The sequence below is a fragment of the Diuraphis noxia genome, unplaced genomic scaffold, assembly GCF_037042655.1.
Source record: "Diuraphis noxia isolate RWA-SAM2 unplaced genomic scaffold, SU_Dnox_SAM2 contig0002, whole genome shotgun sequence".
Taxonomy (NCBI): domain Eukaryota; kingdom Metazoa; phylum Arthropoda; class Insecta; order Hemiptera; family Aphididae; genus Diuraphis; species Diuraphis noxia.
In genome coordinates, this window is record NW_028301712.1 from 47,752,067 (window position 1) to 47,772,589 (window position 20,523).

The window sequence follows — 20,523 nt, forward strand, 5'->3', positions numbered from 1 at the left end:
GGAGAGCAACAGAGCAATCCAATCCTCGAACAGCCAAGGATCTTCAGAGTATATGGAACGGCTTGACGCTCAAATAGCCATCAAACTATCACCAATTTCATTTCCAGAATTTGGTGGTGACTATAAACAATGGCTTAACTATATAGGGACAAATTTGAGTCTCTCGTTCACAAAAACAATAACCATCTAACAGCAGTTTAAAAACTGTATAATTATAAGTCCACGCTAAAAAACGATGCAGCACATAAGTTCTTGAATATCTAGAGACGGCAGTGGACATTTACTTACCTGCTTGGGAGCGATTATGTGAGCGATACGACAACCACCGTAAAACCGTCGGAGTTCTCATCGATACACTATGCGGTATGCCATCATCAATGTCGAAAGCGTCATCAGCCGAATTGAGGAATCATCAGAACGGCATTAATAACATTTAAACACCTCAAACTGATGGTTGGAGTATTGGGACGCCCTGATCATTCACCTAATGGGGCATGATACTGGACAACGAATCTCAACGCTTATGGGAAACAAGTCGCACCAGTGCCTCACTTCCATCAGTGGCTGAATATTTAATGTTCATAAATTAGCGGTGGCGCTGCAACTACAAATAATTGAAAACCTCACCTGTGCGTAATTTCGTTTGATTCTTGAGTATGGCTATATTATTTGGAATCCTCGTACAACTTACGACTCTTGCTTAATAAAAAGAATCCAATGTAGATTTTTTCGATACGCAAGTTTTTAATTTAATGTTTCACATAACCTCATGATTTTGGACCAATTGCAGATTTCCTTAACCTAACCTTGCTAGATAATCGTAGTGTAACACTGGAACTTAAATTCTTTTGCATGAGGTATTAATTGTTATGTTCCTTCTTCTTACCTTTTTTTTTTTATCTTTATTGAAGTTTAAAGTTCCTTCTAGACATACTATACTCGGTCAAATCTCATCACATACTACTTTATTAATTTCGACCAACACCACCAATTATACTTTCAACGAACCAATGAGAGTATTATAATGTTAAATACAAATGCGGTTCCACTTATTGTTTTTCTTTAAATTGTTTTTAGCATTTTAGCTGTCATTCTGTTTTAGCTTAAAATTTGAAATTGTAAATGTACTATTACTTAAAAATTAAATGAATAAATAAAGTGTTTCATAACTTATAAATGTCAAAAGGTAATAGATACTCATTCAATTATAAATAAATGATTAAACAATCAAAATCAGAACGAGTAGGTAGTTTTTGATAAATTTAACTTGTATTTGGAACTTTGGAATTAGAGTAATAGAAACATAATATTATAAGAATATAATAATCTGAACATTTAGTAATTATTATTAATCTATCAATATTTCATAATTTGAAAACAGTCTAAATAAATAAGAGATCCAATTTTACATATTATGTTTTTAAAACCATTTTTAATGATTATTATTCATTATCTTTAGTCCGTAAAATATACATTCTAAAAATTCATAATTACAAAAACTAATTGTTTGAATATGATTTAGAATCGGTATCTGCATCAAAATGTTCAAAAAAATTCATAGGCATACAACTACTTACTGTAAAAAAGATTGGTCATTCTTTATTTAAATTTGAAAATATGTTTCATTTAAAATTTGTACAGGTACTGCCTCCATAGATAAAATTAAATTGAAAGACCATCATACCTTACGAGCATATACTAAATATACTATTATATACATATATTTTCATATTATATAATAATATAAGCATATCTATCAGTATATTACACACATAGGATTTTTTTCTTCAATTTTTAGCTTATTATTATAATTTATAAGAAAACGTTTACCAAGGAAAAAAAATCAGAAAATATTGTTTTTTCGTACAACTACCCATCACTCATTTTACAGTGGTTTGTATTAATATTTGTGTTTATATGTATATACTCGTATTTGTGAATACATAATAATAAGTTACAAAATCTAACACCTTCTTGTACGAATTTTCTAAATAATTATAAATCCGTGTAACTACCTATATTACCTGTAGAGTGTGCAGACTATAGAGTATCTACACAAATATTACATACCACAACTCAAATATTTAAATATTTGATATACATTCGTAATCTTACGATTCACTTTGAAGTATTACATAATAATATTTTCCTCGCATAGGTACCCGTATTATAATATATACGAACGCTTCGTTTTTGTCACTTATAAATTTTAATCAGCAAATAAGGTCAACGATGAAAACTAAACTATGTGATTTTTTATTTTATTATTTTTTTTTTTTTTTTGTATTTAATTATCAATTGGACGTGCAAGGTTGTACAATATTTTACTTTTTAGTTTTCCGGTATTTTATCAGTCTCACGTTTTGTTTTTAATCCAACTAGTTTATGATACAATCGGATACTACAAACAACAACAAATAATTTAGAACAAAAATGTATATGGAACGTATTCGTGTTAAAAAAAAAAAAAAAAACTATTTTCTTCGATTAAATATATTATAATCAGGGCAATCAAACAAGTAGATACGTTAGATACGTATACTGTGGTTGGATGGTACTGCCACAGAGATAATAGGTAAAGTTGTAGTACAGTAGTACCTCTGAAAGTACCGCATACAATATAGAAAAACTGTAGGGAGACGAAAATCGGAGAACACACCTTCCTGCTCTCCATTAAAAAACACCTGTGGAAACAGTCTGACCTGCTTACTAACCACCAAAGTAAATATGAAATATATATATGTTATAAATAAAAAAAACATCTGTGACTCCTAGGGTTTCTAGCAAGTAATATTTTTTAAATTAAAACATTATAATATTGTTGTTAATTTGCGGTCCTATCTTATAATATATTATATGAACATTTAAATGGTTTTTTAAGGAAAATTACATTTCTTTCAGACCTTTCGTTAAATAATGTTAAAGGAATTCGAAAAAATTACCTGACTTAAGTAACATTTGTATTTACTTTGCAGATGGTCATCTATAATATGAACATTTGGAACACTAATAAAGCTTCGGTGTTTATGTGGGGAAGAACTCTTATAACTTTTTTAGAACCTCGTAAAAACTAATTTAATTAATTAAAATAATAAGTAACATGTGTAACCCATTACAACTATTAAATCAAATACTATATCTATTTATAAGTCAGTTGTGATTTTTAATCAAACAATATGAAAATTTCATTTTTTAAATTTAAAATATACCTAGTTTATTAGGTACATAGTGTATAATATGAATTATACCAGTATGTAATGAAAATTCATAATTATAATTAAACAATTTATTGTTTCAATGTGAGCTTATGACTTTTATAAGCTCAATATTTCACAATGACATAATTTGCTTTATTTTGAAATACTAACATAAATAAAAGTATGTATTCTATCAAATATTTGGCCAGATTTTTTTTTAATATATCCACTCATGTATTATGTATATATATTAAAAACACAACAACAACTAGTTTGAAATAATAATTTTTATTACAATTATAATTAATTTTGTATCTGTGTAATACAATAAGTGCAAAGGCATAAATCGAAAATAACAATTAACATGAGTGTAACCAGTATATCATTATTCTGACATAGATATAAAATATTATGTACCTTGTTTATGCTGTTGTATAATTAAACATAGCTATTAATATATTATCAAATATAATAGGTATATATAATATATGTATTGTGTAATATAGACACAAACATATTGTGGAATGCACTATATTTTCTATATTTTTTTTTCACTTTAGGTCATTAATTTTTCTATAATATAATAAAATTAAATGGTAACTAAAAAAAAAAAAACAAAAAAACATTATTTAAAAATAATAATAAAAGATAAAATTATATGATAATATATATATATATATATATATATATATATCTTTCTGATAATATATTACATGGCACATAATACTTTAATAGGTATATCTTTGGTTGCGTGCCACACACAATATTATAGAATAATAATTATAATATTATTGTAAGATAAAAATTACTTCAGTAATTAGTTATTAATTTTCAAGTGTTATAAACTAAAAATCGTAATAAGCAGGTAACCACTGCCTCCTTTCATAACATCATAACCGTAGTATAATCAATATTTACTCTTGAAAATATTTTAATTTAAAAAAAAGTTTTTGGAGACCACTAGTAGCTGTCTTGTATATCCATAAATTAATATTGGATTGTTTAAAAACAGTTTAAAATGATTATAATATACAAAATTATCAAACCGTTGGCATACAATTAAATACAAAATAAATACACCAACCACCAACGTACGAAATGCAATAAATTAGGCATGGTTTTTAAGTTTTACATCAACACATTTTTAGTACGTATGTGTAAAAAATCATTTCAAAAAACAACAAAAATAAACAAAAGATGGCGTAGAGTCAAAGTGTCAAACGCCATACTAAGTTTTAACACATATAAAATCCGTTCACAATATTCATATAATTCATTGTATCGTAATTGGTATCTACTTATATCCACTTATGTATCCTAAACCTCCGCTTATAATAGAACATTGCCAACGCCTACCCCGGAATGTTCAAAGACAAACTCTATCCAAGAATTTAAAAATTATATGAATTATACATTTATACATTGCATTTAAACGTAAAAAATAATAGACGGTTGAGCTTCTAAAAAAAAAAACATGTGTATCCAATAATAAAAACCACCAATGAACCAAATATACATACATTAAGTATTAGGTTTTATAATATAAAATAGTTATTGCACGAGCAAGAGAGTTTAGGCCAATGGGTTATTCTTCATAAGCGCCAAATCGGCTTCCATCATGTCGTAGACGAGTTGCTGGAAAAATACAATCAATATTCACATGACGCGAATGTTACAATACATTATTGAATCAACGTATTAAAAATCGATTTACAAAGTACGATCGGTATTTACCTCGAAATTCACTTTGGGGACCCATCCGAGTACGGTTTTGGCTTTGGTGGCGTCGCCCAATAGAAGTTCCTGAAACCGTATAAGTTTTTGATTTTAAAATAGTATTAGACCAAAAGTTTTATCGAAATCGATAATATAAAAAATATAGTATTAAAATATTATTATACGTTATATATAGTATGTTTGCATATACGACGACTATTGCCTTTGTTATTTTATGCCCAGCGGATGTATTTTTTTTTTATTTTTTTTTTTTTTAATAATATATATCTACAATGACAAGCGGGACCCCACATTGCAGAAATTGTAAACAAAGCTAATGTTCTTTTATATTGCCGGGGAATAATAAACAAGTATACATTATAATCATTTGTTGTGCTGTTGAAAAACCGAACGATTATGTTATTTGAATAAACATATGCCAAACACAAACATTCTATACTACCTATATATACGCCAGACAGACAATGAACGAGATGAACACCTTTGCAAACAATGCTTTTTTTCTTGTTCAATTATATAAATTGAAACATGTAATATAAAAAAATCTACTATAATGTAAAAAAAAAAATAATACAGAATATAATCGTGGATAATAACAGTATAGTTTCATGCAGTTTTATCCAATCCTCAATCCTTACCCCCTTCTGCAAAGGTCACTACCCTTCATATAAAATGCCATTAGTTATTCAAACAAATATTCATTGATATATAATAATACAATTATTTAATATTACAATTTGTAATTAAAATTTAAAATGTCGCGTGGAACATTTCAAATTAAAATCGGTGATGCGTTTTCAGTCTTGTAAAGATACTTTTTAAAAGTATTTAAGTACAGATATAGATCCTTACTTAGAAAATTATTTAAAGTAGGTATTTAAATATTAGTAAAAAAAGTATTTGAGTACGATTACAAATACTTTAAGAAGTATTTATAAATGCATTCCAAATACCTACTTTAAATTTTAAATAAATACAATTTCAACTAATTAACAGAACCTGATTTTCATGTTATATGTTAATTTTATAGAGCATTTTACACCATATAAAAAAAAACACATCTAACTTTTCGGAGAAGTCTTAGAATTTTCAGTTAAGTATAATTCACAGTAAAAAATAAAAATAATATATATTCTTGATTTTATTTGTTTACTTAATGAAAACTAAAACTTAAGTAGAAAATAAATAAACCTTAACGAATAAGTATTTGAAAATTAGAATTTGATTTTAAATACGAATACAAATACTTTGGGAAATTAATTAAAATACTTTGTTCGAGTATTTAAAAAGAATTAAAATTAAAATACGTATTTGAGTACTTAAAAAATATTTGAATACTTTTAGTCAAATACTTAACAAGACTGAGCATTTCGCCGAGGTATATTAAAATAATTAGGTAGGTACATCATTCAAAATACTTAAATACAGATCTAATAAGACGTCAAAGTGTCAAACCAATACAATTTACATAGATAATAGAATAACAAAAAAAAAAAAAACGTGCACGCTAACTCGGGACTAGGCTAAAACATGATTTCGAGTATAAAATTAATTCAGCACAGCACATCAAACTCACTTTGTTATTTTTTAAGTTTTTTGTTTATATACATATATACTGTTGAGAGTTCCTACGGTACTGACATTTTATACCTCTATACAATGTTTTCCAAGCAATCGATATAACTGTATAAGGCATTATTAATTATAATTAGGTACCTACCACTATCGAATATTTATAAATGTATAATCAATTATAAAATAGATAAAATATTCTTAATTAATTAAAAGTTATCGGAATGTCACAAGTTTTAAAGTATTATTACCTACCTGGCTACCTATATATTATATTTGATTTAAAATTGAAATGAACAAAATTTCACAATATAAGTAATTTTTCTATACATTATCTCTTAGCATAGATCTTATCTAGGGTATTCGATGACATAATAATGTTTACGACATTTTTGATATCGTCTAAATTAAGCTAAAAAAAATTAAATTTTAAGCTGCATTATCCTAATTTATAAATTTTTTGTATACCTCTTATGTTCTATTTCATATAGTGGGTAATGCTTTTTAACAATAAATATTAATGTTTTTAAAAATATATTTTAAAAAAAAGAATTTTTTTGACGTTTAAAAAAATCTTTGAACTTTTAAAACCTTGAATTTTTAAATTTTTGAATAACAACCACATTTTTTATTTTATTATCTTTCTAAATGTGGCTTAAATTGACTCAATAAGAAGCGTGAGCTCTTACCGTTCTTTACCAGTCACCTCCAATAAACTATATTATATTTGCCAACAATATATAGCTTAAGAAAAATAAAACTATAAAAAACGATCAAATTGCTAACTTTTTTTTTTATCATTTATTATGAATGTTATACATATTTGAAATACGATTACTTATTAAATATTGAAAAATATTAAATTTATTTAAGTTGTAATAACTGTTTAAAATAAATACATTGGTAATCCACCTTTAACATAATCTAATGCTTTTATTCTATTGAACTATTATTTTAATGACGTAAGAAAATATACGGAGTGTGGATGTCACTCTACGTACTTTTTATTTTAACACCAATAGATTTTTAATTTCAATTGCAAATCCTTTTGGTATCTAAATCAACTATTCTAAAAAATGAATTTATAACATCGAATTAATTACCTAAGTTATAAATATTAAGGTTTAGATTAACGGAGTTAAGTTTCTCACAAAATATTTGTCTATAACTCTGCAGTCTGCCCATACAAAACTTTTAATAGTGGCTAAGCAAGGCGCGACCGTATGCTTAATCTGCGGAAACGCACTGAGCGTAATACGTACCGGCCGCAGTTGCTAGCTCCCGGATGGGTGACCACCCGGGATTTTTAGCAACATATCCTTGCCACACATACACAAACACGTGTTACAACCCTACCCACTTAAAAACCTACAAACAAATACACAAAAATAACCCCTACCGTACCACCTCACACCCAATGGCCTATGTTGCGGCGGGTTTTTCCCTTACAAAAAAAAAAAAACTTTGAATACATATTATAACTACGTAATTAACAACCCATTTGAAGTTTGAAGTTTGAACATTAAAATGCTCTTAATTTATTTTTCTACGGATTGTGAAATTAAGAATGTCATTTAAAAAAAGTAAAAAGTCTTAAAATTACTTTAAAAATATTTTTTAGAAACGTTACTTATTATTAATACGTGTTACTCGTGTTAGTTGTTAAGATATTGAATGTCGACCACTAATATATATCAATCACTGTATAAATTAGCAAACAACATTTTTAAGTTTTTAATAGGTTGTTTTAAATTTAAATTCGAACATAATAATACACAGAAAAAACATTAAATTTTATTTATGTTTATTATAAGATAATATTTTAAACTTGGTTTTTTATTCTATAAAGTTTAATACATTATTAACTCTAATTTCAGGCTTAAATGTCTACGAGTGTCAAAATTCTTCTTAAAATAATAATAACAATTTTTTTTAAACTAATTAATAAGAAACGAAGATTCAGTAATCATTATGAATAATCGTGGGCGTTCCCAGGGGGGGGGGGCAAGACGGAGCACTTGTCGCCCTAGAATTTTACATTTGTTTTCCAAAGTATTATCTGTAACGCCTCTGTAATTTAGTAAACATAGATTATTTTTAAAATGTAAGCATTAAATGTATATATAAAAGAATCTTCAATTATTTTTTTAATTAATTTTACCCTCCCTGGAAAAATGTCTGAGGACGCTCATGTGAATAATAAACAATAACACAAAAGCTTGTATCAAAGTTGCTGGGCATTTTTAATTATGCTTATACCTAATTGTTATCACCTTATAAGATAAACGTGAGCAGTTATTATCCGCAAAATGGTCATAAATAGTATTTTTAAAATAACTTATTTTTCAACTTAAAAATATTATTTAAAATACATATAAGATATAAATACAATAAAATTAATGAAAATAATATGTATTTACCTCGGAAAAATAAAAAATAAGATATATATCCAGCTGTATATAAAAATTAATATTTCTCGTCCACTATAGACTAAAACTACTGTACCAATTTACGCGCCATAATTTTTTAGAATTGTCTACGTTGTAAATTGATGGAATATTCGATCTAACCAGTTAAAGCAAGTAGTACGCTCATTGACAAAACGAATCTAAAATAACTTGCAAGCAATCTAAAATTGAAACACCATTCCTCATCTACCAACAATTGGTCATTTCATTCCACGGCACACCACGCTTTATTTTGCACGCTAGAAATTCTTAGAGATATTCGAATAAGAGTAGATAACTCAGTGATTACTGATTAAGTAATGTATAAAAAAATTTTTTTCACATTGGTGATATTTTCTTTGATGTGCCAAGTTGATATATTATAATGCCTTCATAGCTGCTCAATTGCACTAACTGTAGTTCATCATCGTGTGTCTACCATTAACCGCAGGTAAATTGTTTACCTGATATATAATACAATACTGCATGCATAAATTACTAAATAGTAAATAAAACGATTTAAAATTGAGCCACTATATCAACGTAGGTAGCAGGTGACACCAGTGATGGATTTGAGGGAGGCGACGTGGCGATTACCTCCTCAATAGGGCTTTTTTAAATTAAATTATAGTGCCGTATGATAAAATGAATATGAAATTTATAAGTCATAACTATAACTTCAAACTTATAGATAAATTATATGAAAAAAGGTATTTTTTTTTAATATGAAAATCGGAAATGTGTATTCAGTTACGACTTTGTACCTATCGGTTATCAATCTATGATGATACCAATTCACCACCTCTTCGAATGATCTTCAGATCCACTACTGGTGACGCAATCCTATCGAAACATTCCGAGCCAATCATATTATGCAAGTAAGTACAATTATTCATGTTTCCTTGTTTCCAAATTCGGTGCAACAAATATCGTGTTTGATAATTACAAGCCAAAATTCAAAATGCAGTAGGAGAGGGGTTAATTAATTACATGGGAGACATTGATGAACATGTCGATAAACATGATCATTTCAATACGGGTACTAAGCGAGAAATGGTAGCTGCATTACAAGTTTTACTGCCCTTGCATGATAACTGATAACTACAAAATATTAGTTGGAGCAGACGAACATATTTTGGCCAACTCTACGAAAGACAGAACTTGCACAAAAAATTGATGAAGTTTTGATCGTTATAGTTGACTGAAGCATTTAAATCACGTAAATACGTAATATTATATTAAATTCATCGCAGAAATTATATTCGGATATTCGGCGAGTCTTTAAACTCGTCGATTATAAGACCGGATTCCAATATCCGATTTTATATTAGTAAAGAGAAGATGGATATCATTTCAATATCAAATTGAGAAATCCTTAAATAGATGAGGAAACCAATAAAAAAATCAGTGCTCTATTAATTTAATCATTTTTTGATATGTGAAAATCGTACCTTTAAATACTAACAATATTTGGTCGATATTTGTGCGAAAATTGAAACAAATGACTCCTCTAAATTCTATTAAATCAGATAGAGTTGCATTCTGAAAAGTAGATTCATTTACGTGGTACAGTTATTAATGATGGCAATATGAATCCCAATGAATTGAGAAAAATGGTCATGCTTCCGTCACATTTACAAGAAGTTCACACTTCCACGCCATATGCGTCATGAATAAGCGCAAGATGTCAATAAGATGCAATATTTTGTTCGTGCAATTATGATCAGTGGTCATTGACCACAGATTTGTGTATTACATACACATGCAATCCTATGTATATCTTTTTAGTCAGCGCGACTCAAACGTAAAAAAAGAGCGAGAGCCGAGAAGCTCAAAAAAAAAAAAAACGATGACATCTAGATTTTTATGAAGAATTTGTAAAAAATACAACTAGACTGTTTATTTATATATTTAAGATAATATTCTAAAATAATTTAAATAAATCCAGATATTGAAGATACAAAAAAAATTTCAAAAACAAACATTTATCGAACCTCGAGCCATTACAAATTATAAAGAGTACGCATATTATACTAGTGTCCCCATCAATCTCAAAAACACACTGTAAACATATTATAATCGAGTAAATTCTCAATTGATCCAAGTTGATCAGAGTTGATACATTCAGTACCTACATGGTTACATAATTTAACATAAATAATATTTTTTTACCTAATAATTATTAACTAACATCAGTTAGCTAAATAATTGTAAATACCAAAACAAATATGTTCAATGACATGCATAATATTATTGTTATTGCACATGCTTTCAGCCCTAAACACAAACTTTTAAATTAAATCTATTTAGAACTTGTTAATTTCTTCTTTGCAAAAAACAGAACAGACAAACATTAATGTTATTTTGAAGAAAACTATTGTTGGCTTAAGTTTTTTGTTTGAATTACTAAACAATCAAATTGATTGCTTTGAACTTTTAAGCAAAGTTTGGTTTAAAATACCTTATTTTGACACCACTAGAAGAAACTGAAGATTGTTTCACGAGTTAAGACGAGAGAATCATATTTCTCATTTAATTTTCGTAATATAATATAATCAAACCATTTTTAAATGTACCAAAAAAAAAAATTATATGAGACATATGAAATACTAAAATAAAAAAATAGGTTCCTATTACAGTAAATTATAAGTTTGATACTGCATTACAATAAAACCATCAAACCAACATTTTTATAAAGACCAAATGTAATCAAAACACTAGCGTCACTAACAATCCATCAGTCATCACATATAAGCTTATAATTGTATTAAATTTACACAAGAACTTAAGATATGAAATACAAATATCTTATTAAAAATAGTTACCTTATATGATGAAAGGGATAAATTTTTAAACGTTACATTTTAAAAGTTAGCATCAATGTTGTCAGAGATATATGTGAAAATTTTAAGTTTTAGATAGTAATAAATAATTATGCAAATGTATTGGAGTCATATCTCTTGTCTCTAGTTTTTAAAACTTTTGTAATTTTAAATTTATTAAATAATTGAAAATATCCATAAAAATATTTAAAAATGTAATAATAATAAATAAGGGATCTAGTGTCAACTGATTTATATAATAGGTTCCATGTTTGACTTCTTTTGATGTATAATGCTAGATAATTTTATGGTTATTCATGATAACACTAATTAATTTTCAATTTTTTAATACTTTATATAAATATAGTGTAATTTAAGATATATCATACTAAAAAATAAGATTAAAATATTAAAATAATCCACTTACAACTTCGGTTGGACGAAAATATTTAGCATTCACTCTTACACGTATGACATTGGTAGATTCTTCTTTTCCCACTTCATTCAACCCAGTTCCTTCCCAAATAATTGTTTTTCCAATGTGCTTGAATGATTTTTCTACGAATTCTCTAATACTGTGCATTTCACCAGTAGCAATTACAAAATCTTGAGGTACATCCTGTTGTAACATTAACCACATTGCCTTAAAAATAAAAATGCATTTATTAGTTAATAATTACCTATTTGATACAATTAAAATATATAATTTATTCTTTATAACATAAAGTGAGGAAAGGCCGGTAAGGTTATGGTAGGAAAAATGTATGAATGACAAAAATGTTTTTTTAAACTTTGAATTATGGATTTTAGAATGTACAATTTAATTTTAGAGTGGGCCGCTGGTCTACACTCTATTATTTTATAAGTAGACCCACTTTTGTGCATACAAACTCAGCTGTTGGAACAGTTGGATCTCTTTATGAGATGCCAGATGCTTTGTGATTGGTTACCAGAGGTTGGTAAACTACATAAGTCTTTAGTTTGTCACAGCAACTGGTTATTATCAGTTGAGTGGATCAACTTATCTTCTATCTATATGCATAAAAAAGGATTTCTGTCTATCTTTCTGTTTGTCCTTTAAGCATTCCTAAACAGCTGGACCAATTGCAACAAAATTTAGTATAGAGGTATTAGACCTATGGGCAGAAGATAGGCTAAGTTAAAAAATGATAGGCCCAACCCCAGGAGGTGCTCAAAGAGACATTTAGAGATTTACGGTGGACATTTTTGTTTATTTATAAATGGTTGCTATTAGTGCGAAAAAAATTATTATCCCTGAATTTGTTATTATTTGTTTTCATGGCACGTGCGTCTATGGCATTACAAGTTTTTATTAATATTTTGTGTTTTTTCATCACATTGCCAACAAATTTTTGTAAAATAACAGAAATAACGACCAATGAGTTAATTAACAAAGTAGTTTTACCAAATCTACCAAAAAATTGCAGAAATCGTAAGTGGCTCAGTGCACAGTCTATATTGGCAGCCAAAAACTAAGATGTAAATACAATCAATATAACCATTCTAAACGATATTCCAGATGACAAAACAATGTACCAGTCCATCAATACTGTAATGAATCAAGACAAAGTTGTCAAATATCCAATTGAATTCTCAAAATTCAATTGATTTGCCAGGCATGCCACCGCACGTTCTAACATTGAAATTTTGCATGTCCATCATTCTTCTACAAAACATCAATCCACTACGACTCTCCAATAGTACTAGGCTTTCAGTGAAAAAGTTGATGAACAACATTATCTAAGCTATAATTTTAAATGGAATGTTTAAAGGCAAAGATATACTGTTGCCACGCATCCCAATGATTCCAACAGATAGGTATGCCTCTTGAATTCAAATATTTGCATGTTCCAGAGTGACAAAGCACAAGGACAATTATTGTTACAATGTTATAACTGAATTTTAAAACTCCATGCTTCTCACATTGACAGCTGTATGTTGCAAGCTCATGCGTCAGAAAACATTTCGATATATTTGAGTACATAACCAGAAGAAAGAACAAAAAAATGTTGTATATCTAAATGCATTTCGATATCATTCAATTGAATACTTAACTGTCAGACTTTTATTGATAAAACAAATAAAACTACATAATGATAAACTAATATTGTTGTAAGATTATTACTCAATATATTTTAATAGTTATCTAACTATATGTATAATAAAATAAATAAAATATACATTGCAAGCGTAATCACAGATAACAAATTTAACATACGGTTTGAGACATATATATAGATAGTATTTTTAACAGGTTATGAAGTGCACGGATTCAGCTAGTTTGGAATAAAATAAAGTTACATTAAATATATATATATATATATGTGTATGTATATATCTTACTTCAACATAATCTTTGGCATGACCCCAGTCTCGTTTGGAGTCTAAGTTTCCTAATTGTATACAATCCAATGAACCGATTGCTATTTTTGCTACCGATCTAGTAATTTTTCTAGTTACAAAGTTTTCTCCTCTCCTTGGACTTTCATGATTGAACAGAATTCCATTGCAAGCATACATATTGTATGCTTCTCGATAGTTTGTCACAATCCAATAAGCATATAATTTGGCACACGCTAAACAATTTAAATAGATTTTAATATGGATAATACCCAGGAATCAAATTTTTAAATAAAGCCAAATATAATTTAGTATAAAACATTGCCATTTATATTAAATAATACCATATGGAGATCTAGGATAAAACGGAGTAGTTTCTTTTTGAGGTATTTCAAAAACTTTTCCATATAATTCTGATGTAGAAGCTTGATAAAAACGTACATTGTTTTCTAGGTGACATGCTCTAATGGCATCTAGTAACCTGAGAGTTCCAACTCCATCTACTTCAGCTGTATATTCACTTAGTTCAAATGAAACCTAAAACATAATTATTTATGCAATGGTAATTACAAGATAATTCCTTAAACAGCCTACCTTAACATGACTTTGAGCAGCTAAATTATATACTTCAGTTGGTTTCACCATTCCTATAATTCTCACTAGACAACTACTGTCGGTCATGTCACCATAATGAAGTTTCATTTTACCTTCCAAATGTGATTTAGGATCTAAGTAGAGATGTTCAATTCGACCAGTGTTGAATGTGCTCGAACGCCGAATAATACCGTGAACTTCATATCCTTTATCTAGCAACAACTCAGCTAGGTATGATCCATCCTACAATTAAATTTATAATATAATATTAAATTATATATTATATTATATATTTTATTGATGTACCTGACCAGTAATTCCTGTGATTAGGGCTACTTTTCTACAATTATTTAAACCATTATTACTATTTTCCATGTCAATTAAATACTGTCAAGCTTAAATTATACTAAATACACTAATTTCTTTAAGCTACTTGAAAAGAGGAAAGTAACTTTTTTTCCAAAATTATTGTGTATTACTGAACGTTTTAATTTGTCAGAATACCCATTACCGTGATAATTTAAAATGGATAGAAGCTTTCAACTACAGTTAATTTATAAACATCCTGCAATGGGTTAATTTAATGTAAGTTCGTGGCAATTAAAATAATTTATGATTGGTACACGTTGTCTAAATTTTGTAGTCGAGAAACATATTATTTGTCAATAACAGATTGTAAAATGCAAACAATGAAACAACAAATAATATTATAGTTCACAGAAAACTAAATATTAATATTATAATTTATAATTATTATTTATTATTATTAAATATTAGGTGATGTGATAATTTATATGGATACTATCATGGTATCATGATTCATGGCGAATACAGAGATAATCATGTAGTCATCAAGAGGATACATAGATAATAAATCTTTATTATCCATGTGAGGACTGATGATACCTAATTTTAAAAGGATACTGATAACGCCGATGGAAATATACATTTTGAGAAATGAGAACCACTGTTTAGTTCTGTTCTGTTTTCTGTATTTTGTAGTTGTCTAACTACACCAAAGTACAGTGTTATTTTGATAAGCTTTTATTTTGGAATAAATAATAATACAAACTGTTTCCTTTCTTTAAGTTTTGGACTTTTGGCTTTCAATCACAATACCTTTAAATTTAAAGTTGTGTTTAAATAGTAGATATTCAGTGAACACTGAAGCTCTTCAGTACCGAATTCGAGATCGGCGTGCTAAAGAAATCGGTTCAAATATGTGGACAACAGTTTGGCTCCACCGCCTATTGTAATTTTTAAACGCTATTGATTAATTGTTTACAAACAAAAATCGATCCATTTATCAAGTTGAACCTACTCTATAAGGCACGTATTGTCCCTCATTAGGTTAATGGAAGCATGAATGATTTCCTGCAGAACTTTAATATGGGATGGATTCACCAACATCTGATGTACTCTTGCTCAGTGAAGACGACAGTGGTCTTTTGGTCAATGGTTCGTTTTCAAATAGTTCTGCCAGTAGCGGTTCTAACAAGCATTCACCACAATTCAAAGTAAGTTTATAATATTATTATTATGTAATGTTGTATAGATAAACTTATTCTTTGTAAACAACTAACATTTTGTTTCATTATTTGTCAAGCAGTGTAAATAAAAATTTGCGGTAACATTTTTAAGTTATATTAGTCATATAACAAATTTAATGTTAATATTTTTTGATTTTGCACCATATTATGTCTACTAATTTTTTTAATATTTCACTAAGTTTGCTATTTGCTTGAGCAAAAGATAATTTTACCCGCTCACAAACTCTAAATTATATTATTTTATACATTTTATCATATTTTAATTTATAATATTAGTAAATAAGTACCAACCAACAACCAATATGTTAATTAATAATAAATATATTTATGTTATTGTACCCACCCACCCCTTATTTTCAAGGCGTAGCAACCACTATACTTAGTAATAAGGTTGGGGCGCCACTATGTTATGTACCGACTCATACCAAAGTCTAAGCCTGACACAAGTCGGTACGTCTTGCTTGTATTTTATGTGTGTAATTTCTCGAACACTCAAAATTGACTTAGTTATTTTGATAAAATCCAATTTCATTCTTGAAAATTTTGCATTTCAATAAATATTTATCTTTAAAGTACATTCTGTTTTCCAAAATTAATTTTACTGTATTTTTCATTATTAGAAATATCAAGATCAGTTATTAATCTTGTATAAAACTGTCTTAATAAATTTTTTTTTAATTTTTAGTGTAAAGAATGTGATGATGAGTTATCATTAAGTCAAGAGGATTCTCTAATCGACGATTCTGATACATCATACACACAACAATTTAATACATTGAAGAAATGTCCTAGTGTTCAAAAATCAGAGAATCCAATTCAGCCTCCTGTTGAGTTTCAAGACTCTCCATGCAATTCTTTTAATGTTCACTCTCCTCCATTTGAATTTAAAGACAATCAATGTAGACATGCCTGTTCTCCTGTCTACACTAATGAATGTATGATTCGTGTTGAACAATATGCAGATGGTTTTATAAAGTCGTTGATCAATGATTCACTGTCACACTTAGATCCATTGCATGATACTAGGTAATAATAGTGTAATACGTATATTATTGTAAATTACATGCATAATGTTTATTAATTTTGATAGCAACTTTGATTTAATTTTGTTTTAGGTACTTAAAACAACAAAAACTGTATCATAATTTAGGCATTTATTGGAAGACTAATTATCGTTTACCAAATGGATCAAACAATTCTTTGCTATCAACTATTTCATCATCACATAACTCCTTATTTAATGTAGTTTCTTCTGATGATTCTAATTTTATATCTTCTGCGGTTTCACATGATGCTCTTAATAGTGATACGTATACATTACCAATCGATAGTTCCCCATTTAATGTTGCTTTTAGACGACCGTTAAGAAAAAAGAGAAAATTTCGTGATCAGTGCCATTCCGTACCTCTTAGTAAAAAGTAAGCATTACAAGCCAGTATTTTAAAATTATTTTGTTTTAATAATTATTTTTTAACTCAGACCAGGGGAAAAATGTATCAATGTTCAAGAGCCCATACACATGACTGTAAAAGATGTACGAACCATTCTTCACAATATTTATAGCAATACAGGAGAGTGTAGCAAACCTGAAGTTGCTAATGTATCAAAATGCAATGATGTGCAAAATGATCACAACAAAGAGAACTGTGTTAGCAAAGTGTCATCTAAATGCAAAATCAGAAAAAATTCATTTATGGTGAATATTAAACATAAGAAAGCAAAAGAAAATAGTACTTCAGAAGATATTGCTGGTCATAGTTCTAGTCATTCAACAAGAAAAATCTTTTGTTCGTCTCCATTTATTTCATCAACCAAATCCAACTTTTCTTTTAGTTTAAAGCAAACATTTTGTAATATTTTTCGATCGCGTAAAAATACATCAACAGACTTGGATCCTGGGTTGAATCCAACAGACACTGTTGTTCTTTTAGATGTAACTAAAGAGACAGCATTTGAAAACCGTGCACTTCCACCAGTGCCTGATGATGGGCCTAGAGATACATATGAACGCGAGACCAGTATGGATTTTGCCTCTAGTATTGAAAAAGTGAAAGACGTAAGATATTTGTTTTTAATTTTTATATTAATCATACATTTTATTTTATGTATATCAAATAATTTTAGTATGGATGGTATTGGGGTCCAACATCAGGAGAAGCTGCTGAAAAAATTCTTTCGAATGAGCCTGATGGATCGTTTATTGTACGTGACAGTAGTGATGATCATTATATATTTTCATTGACATTTAAGTTGAATGGTTTTGTTCGACATGTAAGAATCGAGCATGATCAAGGTAAAAATAGAAATAAAATTCATAAATAATATTATTTTCACTTTAAATTTTTATTTTCAGGAAATTTTAGCTTTGGTAGCTGTACAAAATTTAAAAGTCATACAATTGTTGACTTTGTTGAAAACGCCGTAGAACATTCTCGTAGTGGGAGGTATTTGTTCTTTTTGCATAGACGTCCAATTCTTGGACCAATGAGAGTACAGTTACTTCATCCTGTCTCTCGATTCAAACAAGTTCAAAGCTTACAACACATGGCCAGGTAAATTCTTAAAAAAAAATGTTAACCTAACAATACATATAAAACAAATATGTTTAAATAAGAAATTGTTAAAAAAAAACCTATGTATGTCATCAGGTTTGTCATTTTGAAGACAGTACGTCGAGATTTGATCTACAAATTGCCATTACCCAGACGACTGATTGATTATTTAAATACACCACATTATTATTGTGAGCAACTGGGAAGCTCTGACAGTAGCAAATCAACAACTCCTACTCCAGCTGTACATCTAATTTCATTTACACCACCTTAAGTTTGATTCCCCATTTTTAATTAAAAAAATATATACTTTTGTCAAATAAATTGATTTTTAGCAAGACTTATTTAAAAATTAAACTATTAAAACAGTCATAATCATTAGTATTCATGTTATTTCACATACAGTAATAATTGTTAAATTACTTGACAATTCAACTATTTAGAGTTATAACTTGTTAAATAATAATATCATGAAACAATATTATATAAACTACATTTTTATCATACAAATCAAACTATTAGTACATAATAATTAATTACGTGAAAGAATATTTAAAGCTTAAATTAATGTTCAACTGTGGTTTATTTAGTTTTTAAACTGGAATTCTTTACACTAGATTAGTTTGATACTGTTATAGCGACTATTAGTTGAGTTTATGTTGTACAATTATTTATTTTTATACTTAGGGGCTTAGGGCCACTAACACTGTATTAATTTTTATAAAAACGTCCTGTACTTAATGTAATATGAACTTGTTCATTTACTTACTAGTTTATCAATTTTATTTCAAGATAAAGGCATTTGAATTGAATAATTACTATCTAAAATTATGAGGAAACATTCTATATTGTTAAAAAATATAAAAATCTTTATCAATTATTGTATTCACTCATTTTACATCCAGCAATAAAATTAATTAAGTTTTTGAAAACAATAACATTTATATCATTCTTTAACTGTAATTTTATTGATAAATATTCGTATACATTCATATTCAGAAAATGATTAAATACATTTTGTGAAATCAAAAAAGTTGATGTGTGGTAGAATTCTTGGATTATTTAATTACTGTTTATTTGTTGAATGCTGATGAATTAATATTACATTTTAAAAACAAAACGAGAATAAAAGTATACAACAGTTTCTTACTTTACTAAAATTATATTTCACATAAAATATTTAATAATTCTTGAGTTTATTTTTTCTCAACCAATTCTTACTGAAAATAAAAAAAAATTCTATGATACATGTATTGCTTAGAGCTTTCCTTACAAAAACACAACAGAAAAAGTTTGTTTCAAATTTCTTAAAAACTACAATTATTTCTCTTCTATTTTTAATACATTGGAATAAATATAAATCAGAAAAACAATTAATATTATCATTTCTATAAATTATTTAGTGTTGTATATTTATATATGTTTTTTTTGTTACCTATTTTTAAGTAACTAATTGTGATTTTAGAGTTAACTCTATTTTAATAATTAATATATAAACGTACATTTTTTTAGCTGTATGAGACTCATTGTGTGAAATAGTCAAATACATGACTTGTAGATAATATATTATATATATATTGATTTTACTTGATGATTTTAATGAAATAAAGCTAAACATGTTTGGTTAGTAAAATATTTGTATTGTTTTTTTTTTATTATTATTCTGTTATGAACAAAAATTTTACTTATGT

At 27.7% G+C, this 20,523-nt stretch overlaps 2 protein-coding genes across 5 annotated transcripts; one reads left to right on the forward strand and one right to left on the reverse strand.

Moving 5' to 3' along the window:
- Positions 1 to 4,447: 4,447 nt before the first annotated feature.
- Positions 4,448 to 15,473, reverse strand: Gmd (GDP-mannose 4,6 dehydratase). 3 transcript variants are annotated; one of them, XM_089220132.1, is made up of 8 exons: positions 15,242 to 15,468; positions 15,037 to 15,070; positions 14,731 to 14,973; positions 14,481 to 14,673; positions 14,140 to 14,372; positions 12,203 to 12,418; positions 4,932 to 5,000; positions 4,448 to 4,832 (listed from the first exon to the last, which is right to left on the reverse strand). In XM_089220132.1, exons 3-8 carry the CDS (start codon positions 14,836 to 14,838, stop codon positions 4,770 to 4,772), a joined length of 882 nt encoding a protein of 293 aa, XP_089076258.1. In that variant the 5' UTR covers positions 14,839 to 14,973; positions 15,037 to 15,070; positions 15,242 to 15,468; the 3' UTR covers positions 4,448 to 4,769. The 3 variants fall into 3 exon arrangements, with proteins under 3 accessions (XP_089076258.1, XP_015371770.1, XP_089076257.1); XM_015516284.2 differs by having other exon boundaries at positions 15,037 to 15,468; XM_089220131.1 differs by lacking the exons at positions 4,448 to 4,832; positions 4,932 to 5,000 and adding an exon at positions 8,378 to 8,576 and having other exon boundaries at positions 15,037 to 15,473.
- A 226-nt stretch (positions 15,474 to 15,699) lies between these two features.
- On the forward strand, positions 15,700 to 20,465 carry LOC107167313 (uncharacterized). Of its 2 annotated transcripts, XM_015516312.2 has the most exons (8): positions 15,700 to 15,982; positions 16,081 to 16,247; positions 16,966 to 17,306; positions 17,396 to 17,698; positions 17,760 to 18,336; positions 18,405 to 18,573; positions 18,634 to 18,832; positions 18,929 to 20,465. In XM_015516312.2, the coding sequence occupies exons 2-8, from the start codon at positions 16,125 to 16,127 to the stop codon at positions 19,104 to 19,106; spliced, it is 1,890 nt and encodes a 629-aa protein (XP_015371798.2). In that variant the 5' UTR covers positions 15,700 to 15,982; positions 16,081 to 16,124; the 3' UTR covers positions 19,107 to 20,465. The 2 variants fall into 2 exon arrangements, with proteins under 2 accessions (XP_015371798.2, XP_089076256.1); XM_089220130.1 differs by lacking the exon at positions 15,700 to 15,982 and having other exon boundaries at positions 15,990 to 16,247.
- Positions 20,466 to 20,523: the final 58 nt, after the last annotated feature.